Here is a 15981-nt window from a genome sequence, read left to right as displayed (position 1 = left end):
ACCCCCCCAAACCTAATAGGGCCATCAACATGCATTTGATTGTTGCGGGCGCTATTAGGTATTCCCGCGCGATACAGTAAGTAAAATGTGCAGCCAAGCCACACATTTTGCTTTCAGAAATTAGCGCCTACCCAAAGGTAGGCGCTAATTTCTGCCGGCATCGGGAAAGTGCACAGAAAAGCAGTAAAAACTGCTTTTCTGTGCACCCTCCGACTTAATTTCATGGCGATATTAAGTCGGAGGTCCCGATATTAAGTCGGAGGTCCCGAAAGTTAAAAAAATAATAATTTTGAAATAGGCTCGCGGGTTGAAAACCGGACACCCAATTTTGCCAGCATCCGGTTTCCGAACCCGTGGCTGTCAGCGGGCTCAAGAACTGATGCCAGCAAAATCGAGCGTCGGCTGTCAAACCCGCTGATAGCCGCTGCTCCTGTCCGAAAAGAGGCACTAGGGACGCGCTAGTGTCCCTAGCGCCTCTTTTTACCACCGGGCCTAATTTAAATAAATTTATGTACTGTATCGCGCGCACAAAAGAGTGTCCTGTGCGCGTGCCGGGAGAGCGGACGCTCGCCCGCTCTCCCACGATTTTACTGTATCGGCCTGCATGGCAGATCACCTCATTAAAGGCCTTGACAAAGGCAAATCATACCTGTTGGCCCTCCTAGACATATCTTCGGCCTTCAACACCATTAACCACAATATCCTCATACAGCGACTCAGCGAAATCGGAATAACTGGAGTTGCCCTCAGCTGGAATACATCATATTTTAGCAACAGACAATTCAAAATCAAAATTGGAAATCATGAATCCAAAGCCCCCTCAATCAGGGTGGTCCCGCAAGGCTCCTCCCTATCATCCACTCTATTCAACATTTATCTACTGCCCTTCTGCCACCTACTATCTGAACTTGGTCTCCCACACTTTATATATGCAGATGATGTGCAGATATTCATTCCAGTTAATGACTCTCTACCCAAGGCCGTCGACACTTGGGAATCCACCTTATCTGCTATTAACAATCTTCTATCCAACATACATCTTGCCCTTAACACAACCAAAACAGAGCTCATGCTCATCATACCGCAATATAGCGTTGATATCTCCCCCCCCCCCCCATATGCCCCCTACATCAATCTCATTCACCCAACATGTTAGAGACCTTGGGGTCACCCTAGACAACCATATGAACTTCAAAAAATACATCAATTCCACTCTTAAAGAGTGCTTTTTCAAACTACATACCCTGAAAAACTAAAACCCCTCCTTCATTTTACCGATTTTCGTACAGTACTGCAGGCAACCATTTTCTCGAAAATTTACTATTGCAACTCCCTCCTCCTAGGTCTCCCCAAAAACACCATCCACCCACTCCAAATCCTTCAAAACACTATTGTCCGCATCCTCACTAACACACGTAAAAATGAACACATAACACCCGTCCTCAAAGATTTACACTGGCTTCCCATTGGACACCGTATCCAATACAAAACTCTCTCCATTATCCACAAAGCCCTTCATAACCCCGACATGAATTGGTTCAAAGATTCATTAATATTCAACACCTCCACAAGACTGACCAGAAATCAATACCTGGCAACCCTACTCACACCCTCTCCTAAACTCTACAACCTTGCGGGCCTGCGCTATGGAATTCCATGTCAATTAGCCTACGCCAGGAACTCTGCCCAAAGAAATTTAAGCATAAACTAAAGACCTGGCTCTTTAAACAGGCATACACCTAAACAGGCTGAAACCTACCCAGGCATTTCCTCCTCCGTGCCCCTCAACTCAGGTCCCTATCAGACTTCTCTCCTACTACCTCTCACTCATGCAAAGTTCTAATAATTCGCACTTATAAAGAGTTCTCTGTAAAATACTGTAAGCTAAGCTCATGTTATTCTCTTTAAGTTAAGTTCTTGCTCTTGTTATTCACATAATTAATTAGTTCATGTTACTCGTATTTATGAAGAGTTCTCTGTAAAGCGTTAATAAGCTAAGCTTATGTTCCAATGTAAACCGATGTGATACTCACAGTATATGTCGGTATATAAAAATCTTTAAATAAATAAATAAATACAGTTTACATATTAAGTCTCATTTAGGCAACCTCTACCCTTGCCTCATTCTTGGAGGCTGCCAGAAGCTTTATCTCCCGATCAGTCATGTCCAGTTGTGTTCAAATGGGGCTTTGTAAATTGACTAGAATCTATAGAGCAGAGAGATGTTGGCAGGCTGGAGATTAGTTTTCTCCTCTGAAAGTCCTTGTGCGTGGTCTTCACTGGGTTTATGTGCTTTGTTTATCATAGGAGCCGTCCAACAATTCGGGAGTGTTTCTCAAACCCCTGGCTCCAGGATGCCTACCTGATGAAGCTCCGCCGCCAAACACTCACCTTCACTACCAACCGCCTGAAGGAGTTCCTGGTGGACCATCAGAGGAGACGGTCTGATGTGGTCACCAAGCATAAGGTTCTTCTGCGCTCCTATCATGGCACCAGTCAGCAGCCCCCTGCTCCTGTGACTCAGTGACCCCAGCTCCCTTCCCCTTCTACAACCAGAGGAGGGGGTTGGAGGAGTCCATGGAACATTCCAGTGGTACACAATGGGTCAACACATGGTCCAGAAGAATAGGATGACATCACGGTTCCTCAGAAGAAGGAAAGGAGATAGCAAACCAGCCTGGAAGCACATCCGAGGGGCCGTGCAAAGCTGAGAGAATCCCTCCAGCTGGGGAAGGGGGCGATACACCCAAGAGAAAAACTATTCAGTATACCTCAAGGACTGTCTGAAAGGAGCGTTACAAGTAGACGATTACTATGCATGAACTCTTCCTCAGCCAGCCAAAAGACTGTGGTAATGACTGGCTCCTTAAACATTGCCTTTAGCCAAAGAAGCAGACACTAGTTCCCTTAAATGTTGAATAGGGAAGAGGGAGGAAAGTTTGAGGGAGAGAATACTCCTGGTTATATTTTTTCATATGGGTAAAGTATCAGATGTTGGTTATAAGGAGAGGTGGCATCCACAAAACAGGATGAATGGTCACAGTAACGTCAAGTGGTCTGTAGAAGGGGCAGAGCAAATTCTTTCTCCTTTTCTGTTTGTTTGAATGTGATACCATGCACCTCTGGGGGGGTATCCACAGGAGAAGGTGGACAGAAAGCAACAGAATGACTGATGTGAAGGTTAGGAGCCGGGACAGGAAGGAAGGCCGCTGGAAGTGGAACTGATCCAGGAGGAACCACGGGAGGAACCTGGAAGAGTTCTGCCTAGCAGTGTTTGCAAGAAAGTTCTTTTTCAATATTACGGTTTTTTGGAGTGGGTGGTAGATAGTAAGGTCGATCAGCTGGTTAAATAAAGCCAAGAGCAACTCAAGACAGCCAAGATGCAGGTAGGGGGCTCTGGTGACTGCACTGATTGGGGAAGACGTTGGGTGTCACTGGGCACATATTCAGCTCTCAGATCCTTGGCAGGGAATCTTGTGTTCCTAACATGAGGGGCTTCAAGACACCAAGTGGCAGCAGTGCAGAACGGTGCTCTGAGGGTGAGGGGGGTTCTGCGGTGGCTGGCAGCTATTTCACCTCATTTACAAGAGGAGCAGAGATATATAAGAGTCCAAGAAAGCAGAAAGCTGCTGCAGTGTGTCTGCATGCTCATCCTGCCTATGTGCTATGTGCTCTTCCCATGCTCACCCTGTCTGTCACATGCTCTTCCTGTGTTTCACTGCTCCTGATGTGTTCTCTCTCTCCAGACATGCCTCTCTCACACGCTGTCCTTGTAGGTTGCCTGTTCTCTCCATGCACAGCTCCCCCTCCCACACATGCCTCTCACACTTCCAGACATGCCTCTCTCACACGCTGTCCTTGTAGGTTGCCTGTTCTCTCCATGCACAGCTCTCCCTCCCACGCATGCCTCTCTCACTTCCAGACATGCCTCTCTCACACACTGTCCTTGTAGGTTGCCTGTTCTCTCCATGCACAGCTCTCCCTCCCACGCTTGCCTCTCACACTTCCAGACATGCCTCTCTCACACGCTGTCCTCACAGGTTGCCTGTTCTCTTCATGCACAGCTCTCTCTCCCACGCATGCCTCTCACACTTCCAGACATGCCTCTCTCACACGCTGTCCTCGTAGGTTGCCTGTTCTCTTCATGCACAGCTCTCTCTCCCACGCATGCCTCTCACACTTCCAGACATGCCTCTCTCACACGCTGTCCTCATAGGTTGCCTGTTCTCTTCATGCACAGCTCCCTCTCCCACGCATGCCTCTCACACTTCCAGACATGCCTCTCTCACACGCTGTCCTCACAGGTTGCCTGTTCTCTCCATGCACAGCTCCCTCTCCCACGCATGCCTCTCACACTTCCAGACATGCCTCTCTTACACACTGTCCTCATAGGTTGCCTGTTCTCTTCATGCACAGCTCTCCCTCCCACGCATGCCTCTCACACTTCCAGACATGCCTCTCTCACACGCTGTCCTCATAGGTTGCCTGTTCTCTTCATGCACAGCTCTCTCTCCCACGCATGCCTCTCACACTTCCAGACATGCCTCTCTCACACGCTGTCCTCATAGGTTGCCTGTTCTCTTCATGCACAGCTCCCTCTCCCACGCATGCCTCTCACACTTCCAGACATGCCTCTCTTACACACTGTCCTCATAGGTTGCCTGTTCTCTTCATGCACAGCTCTCCCTCCCACGCATGCCTTTCACACTTCCAGACATGCCTCTCTCACATGCTGTCCTCATAGGTTGCCTGTTCTCTTCATGCACAGCTCCCTCTCCCACGCATGCCTCTCACATCTGCTCTCTCTGTCCAGATACGCCTCTCTCACCATGCTCTCTTCCTCTTGATTCCACAGCAGTGGTATCTGAGTCAGGCCAAGTTGATCTGCATGGCTAAGTGAGTGGATAGCAAACAATACTCATAGAATGGGGCAAGGTACACCCTAAGACAGCTGTAACTCTGAGCTGCCTATAAAAGGACACCTCCTTGCTTTCTATTTCCATTTAACAACATCGTTTACTAGTCACCTGACCTGCTCCTATGCTGGAAGCTTTGAGTGCTCTGTTGCACCAGTGCAGTCACATGACCAGCTCCTATGCTGGAAGCTTACAGTGCTGCACCAGTGCAGTCACCAGATTGGCACCTATGCTAGAAGCTTACAGTGCTCTGTTGCACCAGTGCAGTCACCAGATTGGCCCCTATGCTAGAAGCTTACAGTGCTCTGTTACACCAGTGCAGTCACTTGACCAGCTCCTATGCTGGAAGCTCGCAGTAGTCTCTTGCAGCAGTGCAGTCACCAGAGCAGCCCCTATGCTGGAAGCTTACAGTGCTCTGTAGCACCAGTGCAGTCAGAGGACTGGCCACTATGCTGGAAGAGTGCAATGCTCTACTGCACCAGTGCAGTCACCAGATTGGCCCCTATGCTGGAAGCTCACAGTGCTCTGTTGCACCAGTGCAGTCACCAGATTGGCCCCTATGCTGGAAGCTCACAGTGCTCTACTGCACCAGTGCAGTCACCAGATTGGCCCCTATGCTGGAAGCTCACAGTGCTCTGTTGCACCAATGCAGTCACCAGATTGGCCCCTATGCTGGAAGCTCACAGTGCTCTGTTGCACCAGTGCAGTCACCAGAGCAGCCCCTATGCTGGAAGTTCAGAGTGCTCTCTTGCACCAGTGCAGTCACCAGATTGGCCCCTATGCTGGACGCTTACAGTTGTCTCTTGCTCCAGTGCAGTCACCAGAGCGGCCCCTATGCTGGAAGCTCGCAGTGCTCTCTTGCACCAGTGCAGTCACCTGTCCTAGAGCTTGCACTCTTCTCTTGCGCTACCACATGCAATTTGACATGTACAGTTCCTGGGAGCATGTCCAAGTGTATTGCACAGCTTCTCTCCTGTATGTATGTGTATTTATTTATTTATTGCCCCCTCCATTCCCTTTCAACCTTAAAATCCCATCCTGCCAGCCCAGGACAGTGGGTGACTCTCAGTTCTCACCGAACAATTGTGATTCTACATTGTAAGTTAGCAGGGAGGGACTAGCACCTGTCTCCTTACACCTGACTCAGCCCCCTCTCCAGTCTTAACCTGATCTTAAATGAATGTACGACGTTTTGTGATCCCAGAAATAGGGGGATGGGCTGCCCTGGGCACGCCACCCCTCTGGTGTTTGTACTGTAAATCTGCTCCACGTTTGCACTCACTTCCCCAACAAACACTGCTCTAGTCATATTTATTTATTTATTGACTATTGAGAATAGATTTCTGTTTTTCTTTCTCTTTTCTCTCTTCTTTTTTCTTGAATTGTTAATTTCATTTTGCTGTGGAGCAAGTGACAAACTGGGAAAAAAATAAATACAATAAGCAGAAGTATATGTGTGTGTGTATGAGAGAGAAAGAAACTTGAGCAAGCTTTATGTGTGTGATTATGTATGAGACAGAGAGCCACACAGCCTTTGTGTGTGTGTGTGTGTGACAAAGAGGTAGCCTGTGTGCATGTGTGTGTGTGTGCGTGTGACAAAGAGGTAGCCTGTGTGCATGTGTGTGTGTGTGCGTGTGACAGAGAGGTAGCCTCTGTGTGTGTGTGTGTGTGTGAGTGTGACAGAGAGGTAGCCTATGTGTCTGTCTGTGTGTGTATGTGTGTGTGTGTGTGTGTGTGTGACAGAGAGGTAGCCTGTGTGTCTCTGTGTGTGTGTATGTGTGTGTGCATGTGACAGAGAAGTAGCCTATGTGTCTGTGTGTGCGTGTGACAGGGTAGCCTATGTGTCTGTGTGTGTGAGAGAGGTAGCCTATGTGTGTCTCTGTGTAAGTATGTGTGTGTGCGTGTGACAGAGAGGTAGCCTATGTGTCTGTCTGTGTGTGTGTGTGTGACAGAGAGGTAGCCTATGTGTCTGTGTGTGCGTGTGACAGAGAGGTAGCCTATGTGTCTGTGTGTGTGAGAGAGGTAGCCTATGTGTCTCTCTGTGTAAGTATGTGTGTGTGCGTGTGACAGAGAGGTAGCCTATGTGTCTGTGTGTGTGACAGAGAGGTAGCCTATGTGTCTTTGTATGTGTATGTGTGTGTGTGTGACAGAGAGGTAGCCTATGTCTGTGTGTGTGTGTGTGTGTGTGTGTGACAGAGAGTAGCCTATGTGTCTGTGTGTGTGAGACAGAGAGGTAGCCTATGTGTCTCTCTGTGTATGTATGTGTGTGTGCATGTGACAGAGAGGTAGCCTATGTGTCTGTGTGTGTGTGTGTGTGACAGAGAGGTAGCCTATGTGTCTGTCTCTGTGTGTGTGTGCATGTGCATGTGTGTGACAGAGAGGTAGCCTATGTGTCTGTGTGTGTGTGTGACAGAGGTAGCCTATGTGTCTGTGTGTGTGACAGAGAGGTAGCCTATGTGTGCACGTGTGACAAAGAGGTAGCCTGTGTGTGTGTGTGTGACAGAGTTAGCGTGTGTGTGTGTGTGTGTGTGTGCGTGTGACAGGGAGTTAGCGTGTGTGTGTGTGTGATAGAGAGGTAGCCTATGTCTGTGTGTATGTGTGCGTGTTTGTGTGTGCGTGTGACAGAGAGTTAGCGTGTGTGTGTGGGTGTGTGTGACAGAGAGTAGCCTATGTGTCTGTGTGTGTGAGACAGAGAGGTAGCCTATGTGTCTGTGTGTGTGCGTGTGACAGAGAGGTAGCCTATGTGTCTGTCTCTGTGTGTGTGTGCATGTGCGTGTGTGTGACAGAGAGGTAGCCTATGTGTCTGTGTGTGTGTGTGACAGAGAGGTAGCCTATGTGTCTGTGTGTTTGTGTGTGTGTGTGACAGAGAGGTAGCCTATGTGTGCGTGTGTGACAAAGTGGTAGCCTGTGTGTGTGTGTGCGTGTGACAGAGTTAGCGTGTGTGTGTGTGCGTGTGACAGAGAGTTAGCGTGTGTGTGTGTGTGTGATAGAGAGGTAGCCTATGTCTGTGTGTATGTGTGCGTGTTTGTGTGTGTGCGTGTGACAGAGAGTTAGCGTGTGTGTGTGTGTGTGTGTGTGACAGAGAGGTAGCCTATGTGTTTTGTGTGGCTGTGTATGTGTGTGTGTGTGTGCTCTTTAGGGTTGATCTGGTAAGACTACATCAGGCTTTCTGACATGCTGGGGGTCACCTGCATGGAGAGGTGGATAAAACCCTAAGGGTAGTGCTACAGCTGTATTGGGCTTCCAAGAGGTCTGTGGTAACCTGCACGCGTGACCATGGTGAGGTGCCTGGGGAGCCTGAATGTTCTGCACAACAATCTCACTAATTTTGGAAAGTATGTGGATTGTTACAGATCCTAGTGGTAAAAGACATGGATGGGGCCAGGCTGTTGCATTATGAGTTGTTCCAGTAAGACCCAAAGAGAAAGGTCTCCCAGCAGAGGTGGTGGAGGCCAGCGCTCCCAGAATTTGAACGTGCTTGAAACTGATGTGGAGCATTGAGAGGATGGGGAAAAGAAACGGGTGTTTGTTTTTAAGACTGGGGATTTACATCCTTATCTGTACAAAATGATAGTGAATTGGACAGACAGGATGCCACGAGTGATCATTATCTGCCATCTTACAAGTTTAAAATCAGTGGTGAGTCCATCGAGCCCAGCATCCTGTACATAAGAACATAAGAAAATGCCATACTGGGTCAGACCAAGGTCCATCCAGCCCAGCATCCTGTACATAAGAACATAAGAAAATGCCATACTGGGTCAGACCAAGGTCCATCCAGCCCAGCATCCTGTACATAAGAACATAAGAAAATGCCATACTGGGCCAGACCAAGGGTCCATCAAGCCCAGCATCCTGTACATAAGAACATAAGAAGTGCCAGGCTGGGTCAGACCAAGGTCCATCGAGCCCAGCATCCTGTACATAAGAACATAAGGAGTTCCAGGCTGGGTCAGACCAAGGTCCATCGAGCCCTGCATCCTGTACATAAGAACATAAGAAGTGCCCTGCTGGGTCAAAGCAAGGTCCATCGAGCCCTGCATCCTGTACATAAGAACATAAGAAGTGCCAGGCTGGGTCAGAGCAAGGACCATCCAGCCCAGCATCCTGTACATAAGAACATAAGAAGTGCCCTGCTGGGTCAGAGCAAGGTCCATCGAGCCCAGCATCCTGTACATAAGAACATAAGAAGTGCCAGGCTGGGTCAGACCAAGGTCCATCGAGCCCTGCATCCTGTACATAAGAACATAAGGAGTGCCCTGCTGGGTCAGAGCAAGGACCATCCAGCCCAGCATCCTGTACATAATAGTGATGATATATGAACACAAGATGAGGATGCACCATGGAGTGATACAGAGGCATTATGATACTCTCTGTTTTATTCTCCATTCCTTTCCTAATAATCCCCAGCATTCTGTTTGTGTATGATATATGAACACAAGATGAGGATGCACCATGGAGTGATACAGGGGCATTATGATATTCTCTGTTTTATTCTCCATTCCTTTCCTAATAATCCCCAGCATTCTGTTTGTGTAATATATGAACACAAGATGAAGATGCACCATGGAGTGATACAGAGACATTATGATATTCTCTGTTTTATTCTCCATTCCTTTCCTAATAATCCCCAGCATTCTGTTTGTGTATGATATATGAACACAAGATGAGGATGCGCCATGGAGTGATACAGAGACATTATGATATTCTCTGTTTTATTCTCCATTCCTTTCCTAATAATCCCCAGCATTCTGTTTGTGTATGATATATGAACACAAGATGAGGATGCACCATGGAGTGATACAGAGACATTATGATATTCTCTGTTTTATTCTCTATTCCTTTCCTAATAATCCCCAGCATTCTGTTTGTGAATGATATATGAACACAAGATGAGGATGCACCATGGAGTGATACAGAGGCATTATGATATTCTCTGTTTTATTCTCCATTCCTTTCCTAATAATCCCATGCATTCTGTGTGTGTATGATATATGAACACAAGATGAGGATGCACCATGGAGTGATACAGAGACATTATGATATTCTCTGTTTTATTCTCCATTCCTTTCCTAATAATCCCCAGCATTCTGTTTGTGTATGATATATGAACACAAGATGAGGATGCACCATGGAGTGATACAGAGACATTATGATATTCTCTGTTTTATTCTCCATTCCTTTCCTAATAATCCCCGGCATTCTGTTTGTGTATGATATATGAACACAAGATGAGGATGCACCATGGAGTGATACAGAGACATTGGATATTCTCTGTTTTATTCTCCATTCCTTTCCTAATAATCCCCAGCATTCTGTTTGTGTATGATATATGAACACAAGATGAGGATGCACCATGGAGTGATACAGAGACATTATGATATTCTCTGTTTTATTCTCCATTCCTTTCCTAATAATCCCCAGCATTCTGTTTGTGTATGATATATGAACACAAGATGAGGATGCACCATGGAGTGATACAGAGGCATTATGATATTCTCTGTTTTATTCTCCATTCCTTTCCTAATAATCCCCACCATTCTGTTTGTGCATGATATATGAACACAAGATGAGGATGCACCATGGAGTGATACAGAGACATTATGACATTCTCTGTTTTATTCTCCATTCCTTTCCTAATAATCCCCAGCATTCTGTTTGTGTATGATATATGAACACAAGATGAGGATTTATTTATTTATTTATTTATTTATGGTTTTTATATACCGGAGCTCCTGTATACAATACATATCGCTCCGGTTCACAGAGAACAGTAATAATTACTGCCGGGTGGCAGTTTACATGGAACAGTTTACAAGGAACAGTTTACGAGGAACAGTTAACATGGCCATTTGCATGGAACAAATCAGAATACTCAATCTAAGTAATAAGAAGACAGAAACTAATTAGTCTCAACTTTAAACATATAAATAGGGCAATTTATAATCTTGGATAAGTACATTAGAACCAAAGGGCAGGGGTTGTTATATCTTCTAGTTCTTAGCTCTCTGGGAATGCTTGCAGGAAGAGCCAAGTCTTTAGTTTCGCCTTAAAAGTAGTGTGGCACGGCTCAAGGCGGAGGTCTGGTGTTAGGGAATTCCAGAGGGACGGGCCCGCAGTTGATAGAGCGCGTTTTCTTAGGGAGGATTTTGCGGGCTGGGTAATCATTCTATTTTGATATGCTCTTCTAGTCGGCTTATCTGAAGTATGTAGTTGCAGTTTGAAGGTTAAGTTGAGTGGGGATAAGCTGTGAAGTGCCTTATGCATCATCATGCTGCTTTTGAACTGTATCCTGTATTTAATGGGGAGCCAGTGGAGGTGCTGGAGGATCGGGGTGATGTGGTCTTTTTTTTTGGCGTTGGTGAGTATTCTTGCTGTGGAGTTTAGTACCATCTGGAGGGGTTTGGTGGAGCAGGCGGGGAGTCCCAGCAAAAGAGAGTTGCAATAGTCCAGTTTCGGGAGAATGATGGCTTGGAGTACTGTGCGGAAATCTCTGTAGCGTAGAAGTGGCTTTAGTTTCTTTAAAACTTGTAATTTAAAGAAGCATTCTTTGGTGGTGTTGTTGATGAAATTATTGAGGCTGAATCTGTCGTCTAGTATTACACCCAGATCTCTGACTTGCGGTGAGGTGGTGTATCCTAAGGTGACTGGAGAGTTGTTTGTGGTCAGCAGGGTAGATTTTTCCGGTGCTATTATCAGGATTTCCGTTTTGTTAGTATTCAGAACCAGGTTGAGGCTGGTCAGAAGCTCTTTTATGGTGGAGAGGCATTTATTCCAGTAGGACATGGTCTTGTGTAAGGTGTCCGTTATGGGGATGATGATTTGAATGTCATCCGCGTATATGAAATGGTTAAGCTTGAGGTTGGTGAGCAGGTGGCAGAGTGGGAGAAGATATATGTTGAAAAGGGTGGGGGAGAGTGAGGATCCCTGTGGTACCCCCATTTTGGCTTGTATGGGATGAGATTCCTTGTTATTTATTTTTACTCTGTATGTTCTGTTCTCCAGGAAGGATTTAAACCAATTGAACGCTGCTCCTGTGATGCCGATATCTGTGAGTCGTTGTAGTAAGCTGGTGTGATTCACGGTGTCGAATGCTGCTGATAGATCTAGGAGTGCGAGAAGGCAAGGATGGCCTTTTTCAAGATTGAAGATAATGGTGTCAGCTAGGGTAGCTAATAGTGATTCGGTGTTCTTTTTCTTCCGGAATCCAAATTGGTTATTGGTGAGGATATTGTTGTCATCTAGGAATTCAGAAAGTTGTCGGTTAACCACTTTCTCCATAATTTTGGCTAACATAGGAAGGTTTGCTATCGGTCTGTAGTTGGCAGGATCTGTCGTGGGAAGGTTAGGTTTTTTGAGGAGAGGTTTGAGCCTTGCAGATTTGAGTTGATCGGGAACTTGTCCTTGGGCAAGAGCGCGGTTAATGATATCTGCAAGTGGCTTGGCCACGGTGTCAGGGATGGAACTCAGCAGGTTTGATGGGATATGGTCTAGGGGGTGAGAGGACGGTTTTATCTTTTTGAGAATGTTTGCTATTTCCAAGGCGGATGTCGGTTCGAGCGAAGTAAGCTCTGCAGTGTAAGTGTTGGGTTGAGGAGCTGGGGCTATAGATGCTTGCGAGCTGTGGAGGCTGGTGCTGTTTGTATGCGGGGGTGTCCCTTTGAGAGGGGCAATGAGTGTGGTAATTTTATTATCAAAGTAGATGGCTAGATCATTGGCTTTTTTGTGAGCTTGGTCATCAGGGATGCGCGGACCAGGAGGTGTTGTGAGGGCTGAGACATAGGCGAAGAGTGCTCTAGAATCAAATGAGAAGTGGTGTATTTTTTTGGAGAAGAAATCTTTCTTTGTTTTGTTGATTTCGTTTCTGTATGTGTTGAGACATGATTTGTAGTTAAGGAGGGATGCCTTAGTTGGGTTTTTTCGCCATTGGTTTTCTTTGCTTCTAAGTTCGTGTTTGCGTGACTTCAGCTCTGTAGTGAACCAAGGCTTCCTGTTGTCTTTGTCTGGGTTGATGATCTTTGTTTTCATGGGACATAGCTGGTCGGCTACCTTTTTAGTGATGTTGAGCCATGAAGATATAGCTGAGTTGGAGTCTATGAGGTCTAGATTCCTTAGTTCATTGGTCAAGTGTTTGCTGAGGTAGTCTCCTGAGCATTGTTTTCTAACCGAAATGGAGATTGTTTGTGTTGTATGGGGGGGAGGATCTGATATCTCTAACATAGATGTGATGATGCTGTGATCAGACCAAGGTACTGTGGAACAGGTAGGAGTGGAGTGAGATGAGAGAGCTTCATTTATAAAGATAAGGTCTAAGGTGTGACCTGCTTGGTGGGTAGGATCTTTTACTATTTGTCTGAAGCCCATATGGTTGAGGGAGGAGAGGAGAGTTTTACAGTTTGAGGATTGAGGTTGGGCATCCACATGGAGGTTGAAGTCGCCCATCAAGATGGCTGGTTTTCCGGAGTTCAAGTGTTTTGCTGTTAGCTCTATGATAGGGGAAGGGTTTGATTCAAGAATTCCGGGGGGAGCGTAGATTAGTGCAATGATCAGATGTTTAGAGTTGAATAGTGCGAATTCTATGTTTGCTGTGGAATTGGATGTCTGCAATGTCAGGCCTAGTGGTTTCTTGGCTGCTAGGAGAAGGCCTCCTCCTTTTTTCTTACGTCTGGGTATGGATAGTATATCGTAGTTCTGGATAGGAAGCTGGTTAATTAGTGCAATGTCGGTGGGTTGTAACCAGGTTTCTGTTATAGCGCAAATATCAGGTTTTGAGTCGGATAAGATGTCATTGAGTATGGCGGTTTTTTTGGATAAGGATTGCGCGTTGAACAGTGTAAGTGAAAGGAGAGCCAGGCCAAGACATTGGGTTATGGGTGTCAGCATGATGGGCTTGATTCTCTGTTGGCGGTTAAGGTGGGGTGTAGGGAGCTTAGGAGCTCTCCACCTTTGGTTGTAGATGATGGGGATAGAAAATGGAGGCATGGTGGCAGGAAGTGGGAGTGTAGACAGCAGGTTGGAGTACCCTCTAGGCTAGGGAGTCCAGGAGAGGGTGGTAGACTCCGAACTAGAACTGTGCGTTCGTCAAGAGCTAGCAGGCTAGAACGCTGAAAGGGCGCTGTTGTCGCTGGCGCTGACGGAGTAGACTGTCGGTCTTACCTTGAAGAGCCAGCTGGTATGTGACCTGGCTTCAGGGCTGCTCTTCAGGGCTGCACGAAGGGGCGCACAAAGGGGCCAGCCCCTTTGTCGTGCTCCTTCGGCGTGCGACGCTCGGCGTGCGACGCCTAGGCGTCCATGGAGTGATACAGAGGCATTAGGATATTCTCTGTTTTATTCTCCATTCCTTTCCTAATAATCCCCAGCATTCTGTTTGTGTATGATATATGAACACAAGATGAGGTCGCACCATGGAGTGATACAGAGGCATTAGGATATTCTCTGTTTTATTCTCCATTCCTTTCCTAATAATCCCCAGCATTCTGTTTGTGTATGATATATGAACACAAGATGAGGATGCACCATGGAGGGATACAGAGGCATTATGATATTCTCTGTTTTATTCTCCATTCCTTTCCTAATAATCCCCAGCATTCTGTGTGTATATGATATATGAACACAAGATGAGGTTGCACCATGGAGGGATACAGAGGCATTATGATATTCTCTGTTTTATTCTCCATTCCTTTCCTAATAATCCCCAGCATTCTGTTTGTGTATGATATATGAACACAAGATGAGGATGCACCATGGAGCGATACAGAGACATTATGATATTCTCTGTTTTATTCTCCATTCCTTTCCTAATAATCCCCAGCATTCTGTTTGTGTATGATATATGAACACAAGATGAGGATGCACCATGGAGTGATACAGAGGCATTATGATATTCTCTGTTTTATTCTCCATTCCTTTCCTAATAATCCCCAGCATTCTGTTTGTGTATGATATATGAACACAAGATGAGGATGCACCATGGAGCGATACAGAGACATTATGATATTCTCTGTTTTATTCTCCATTCCTTTCCTAATAATCCCCAGCATTCTGTTTGTGTATGATATATGAACACAAGATGAGGTCGCACCATGGAGCGATACAGAGGCATTATGATATTCTCTGTTTTATTCTCCATTCCTTTCCTAATAATCCCGTGCATTCTGTTTGCTTTCTTGGCTGCTGCTGCTGCACACTGAGCAGAAGATTTCAATGTATTATCAGCGATGATGCCTCAATCCTTTTCCTGAGTGGTGACTCCTAATGTGGAGCCTTGCATTGTGTAGCTATAATTTGGGTTTGTCTTCCCTACGTGTATCACTTTGCACTTGTCCACATTAAATTTCATTTGCCATTTGCATGCCCAGTCTCTCAGTTTTGCAAGGTCCACTTGCAATTTCTCACAATCCACTTCTGATTTAACAACTTTGAATAATTTTCTGTCATTGGCAAATTTGATCACCTTACTTGTTCCCATTTCCAGGTCATTTATAAATATTAATGATTGTTTACAAATTTCCAATAGCAGGTCCGCAATTTCATTTCTCAGTTCTTTCAGCACTCTGGGATGTATACCATCTGGTCCAGGAGATTTATTATTCTTTAATTTGTCAGTTTACCCTATTTCATCTTCGAGGTTCACTGAGATTTGTTTAATTTTTTCTGAATCAACATCTTTGAATATAATTTCTGGCATGGGTTTCTCTCTTACATTTTCCTTATTGAATACCAAAGCAAAAAATTAATTTAATCTCTGTTCTGTCTTTGTCATCCCTAAGTCCATAAACTGCTATAAATCAAACTGACATAGAAAATAGCCACTGCTATTAATTGCCTCAGCAGCATGGGATCTTCTTGGTGTTTGGGTAATTGCCAGGTTCTTGTGGCCTGGTTTGGCCTCTGTTGGAAACAGGATGCTGGGCTTGATAGATCCTCAATCTGACCCAGTATGGCAAGTTCTTATGTTCTTATCAAGTTGTAACCCAGTCATAAGCCAAATCGCTAGCAAATCTTGCAATTCCCTGTTCATCTTTTCAGATAAGCCAATGAACTGAAGATTAAACCATCACAAGTG

The 15981-nt window shown here is 45.8% G+C and overlaps 1 protein-coding gene across 1 annotated transcript in view; it reads left to right on the top strand.

Moving 5' to 3' along the window:
* Positions 1-6364, top strand: part of SPEG (striated muscle enriched protein kinase) — a 497600-nt gene extending 491236 nt beyond the window's left edge. The window contains exon 43 of the mRNA XM_029605011.1: positions 2308-6364. Within this exon, the coding sequence (XP_029460871.1) occupies positions 2308-2527 (220 nt within the window). The 3' untranslated portion in view covers positions 2528-6364. The remainder of the gene's footprint in view (positions 1-2307) is intronic.
* Positions 6365-15981: the final 9617 nt, after the last annotated feature.

This window comes from Rhinatrema bivittatum, chromosome 6 (genome assembly GCF_901001135.1).
Source record: "Rhinatrema bivittatum chromosome 6, aRhiBiv1.1, whole genome shotgun sequence".
NCBI classification, from domain to species: domain Eukaryota; kingdom Metazoa; phylum Chordata; class Amphibia; order Gymnophiona; family Rhinatrematidae; genus Rhinatrema; species Rhinatrema bivittatum.
This window is presented reverse-complemented; position numbering and strand designations above follow the sequence as displayed.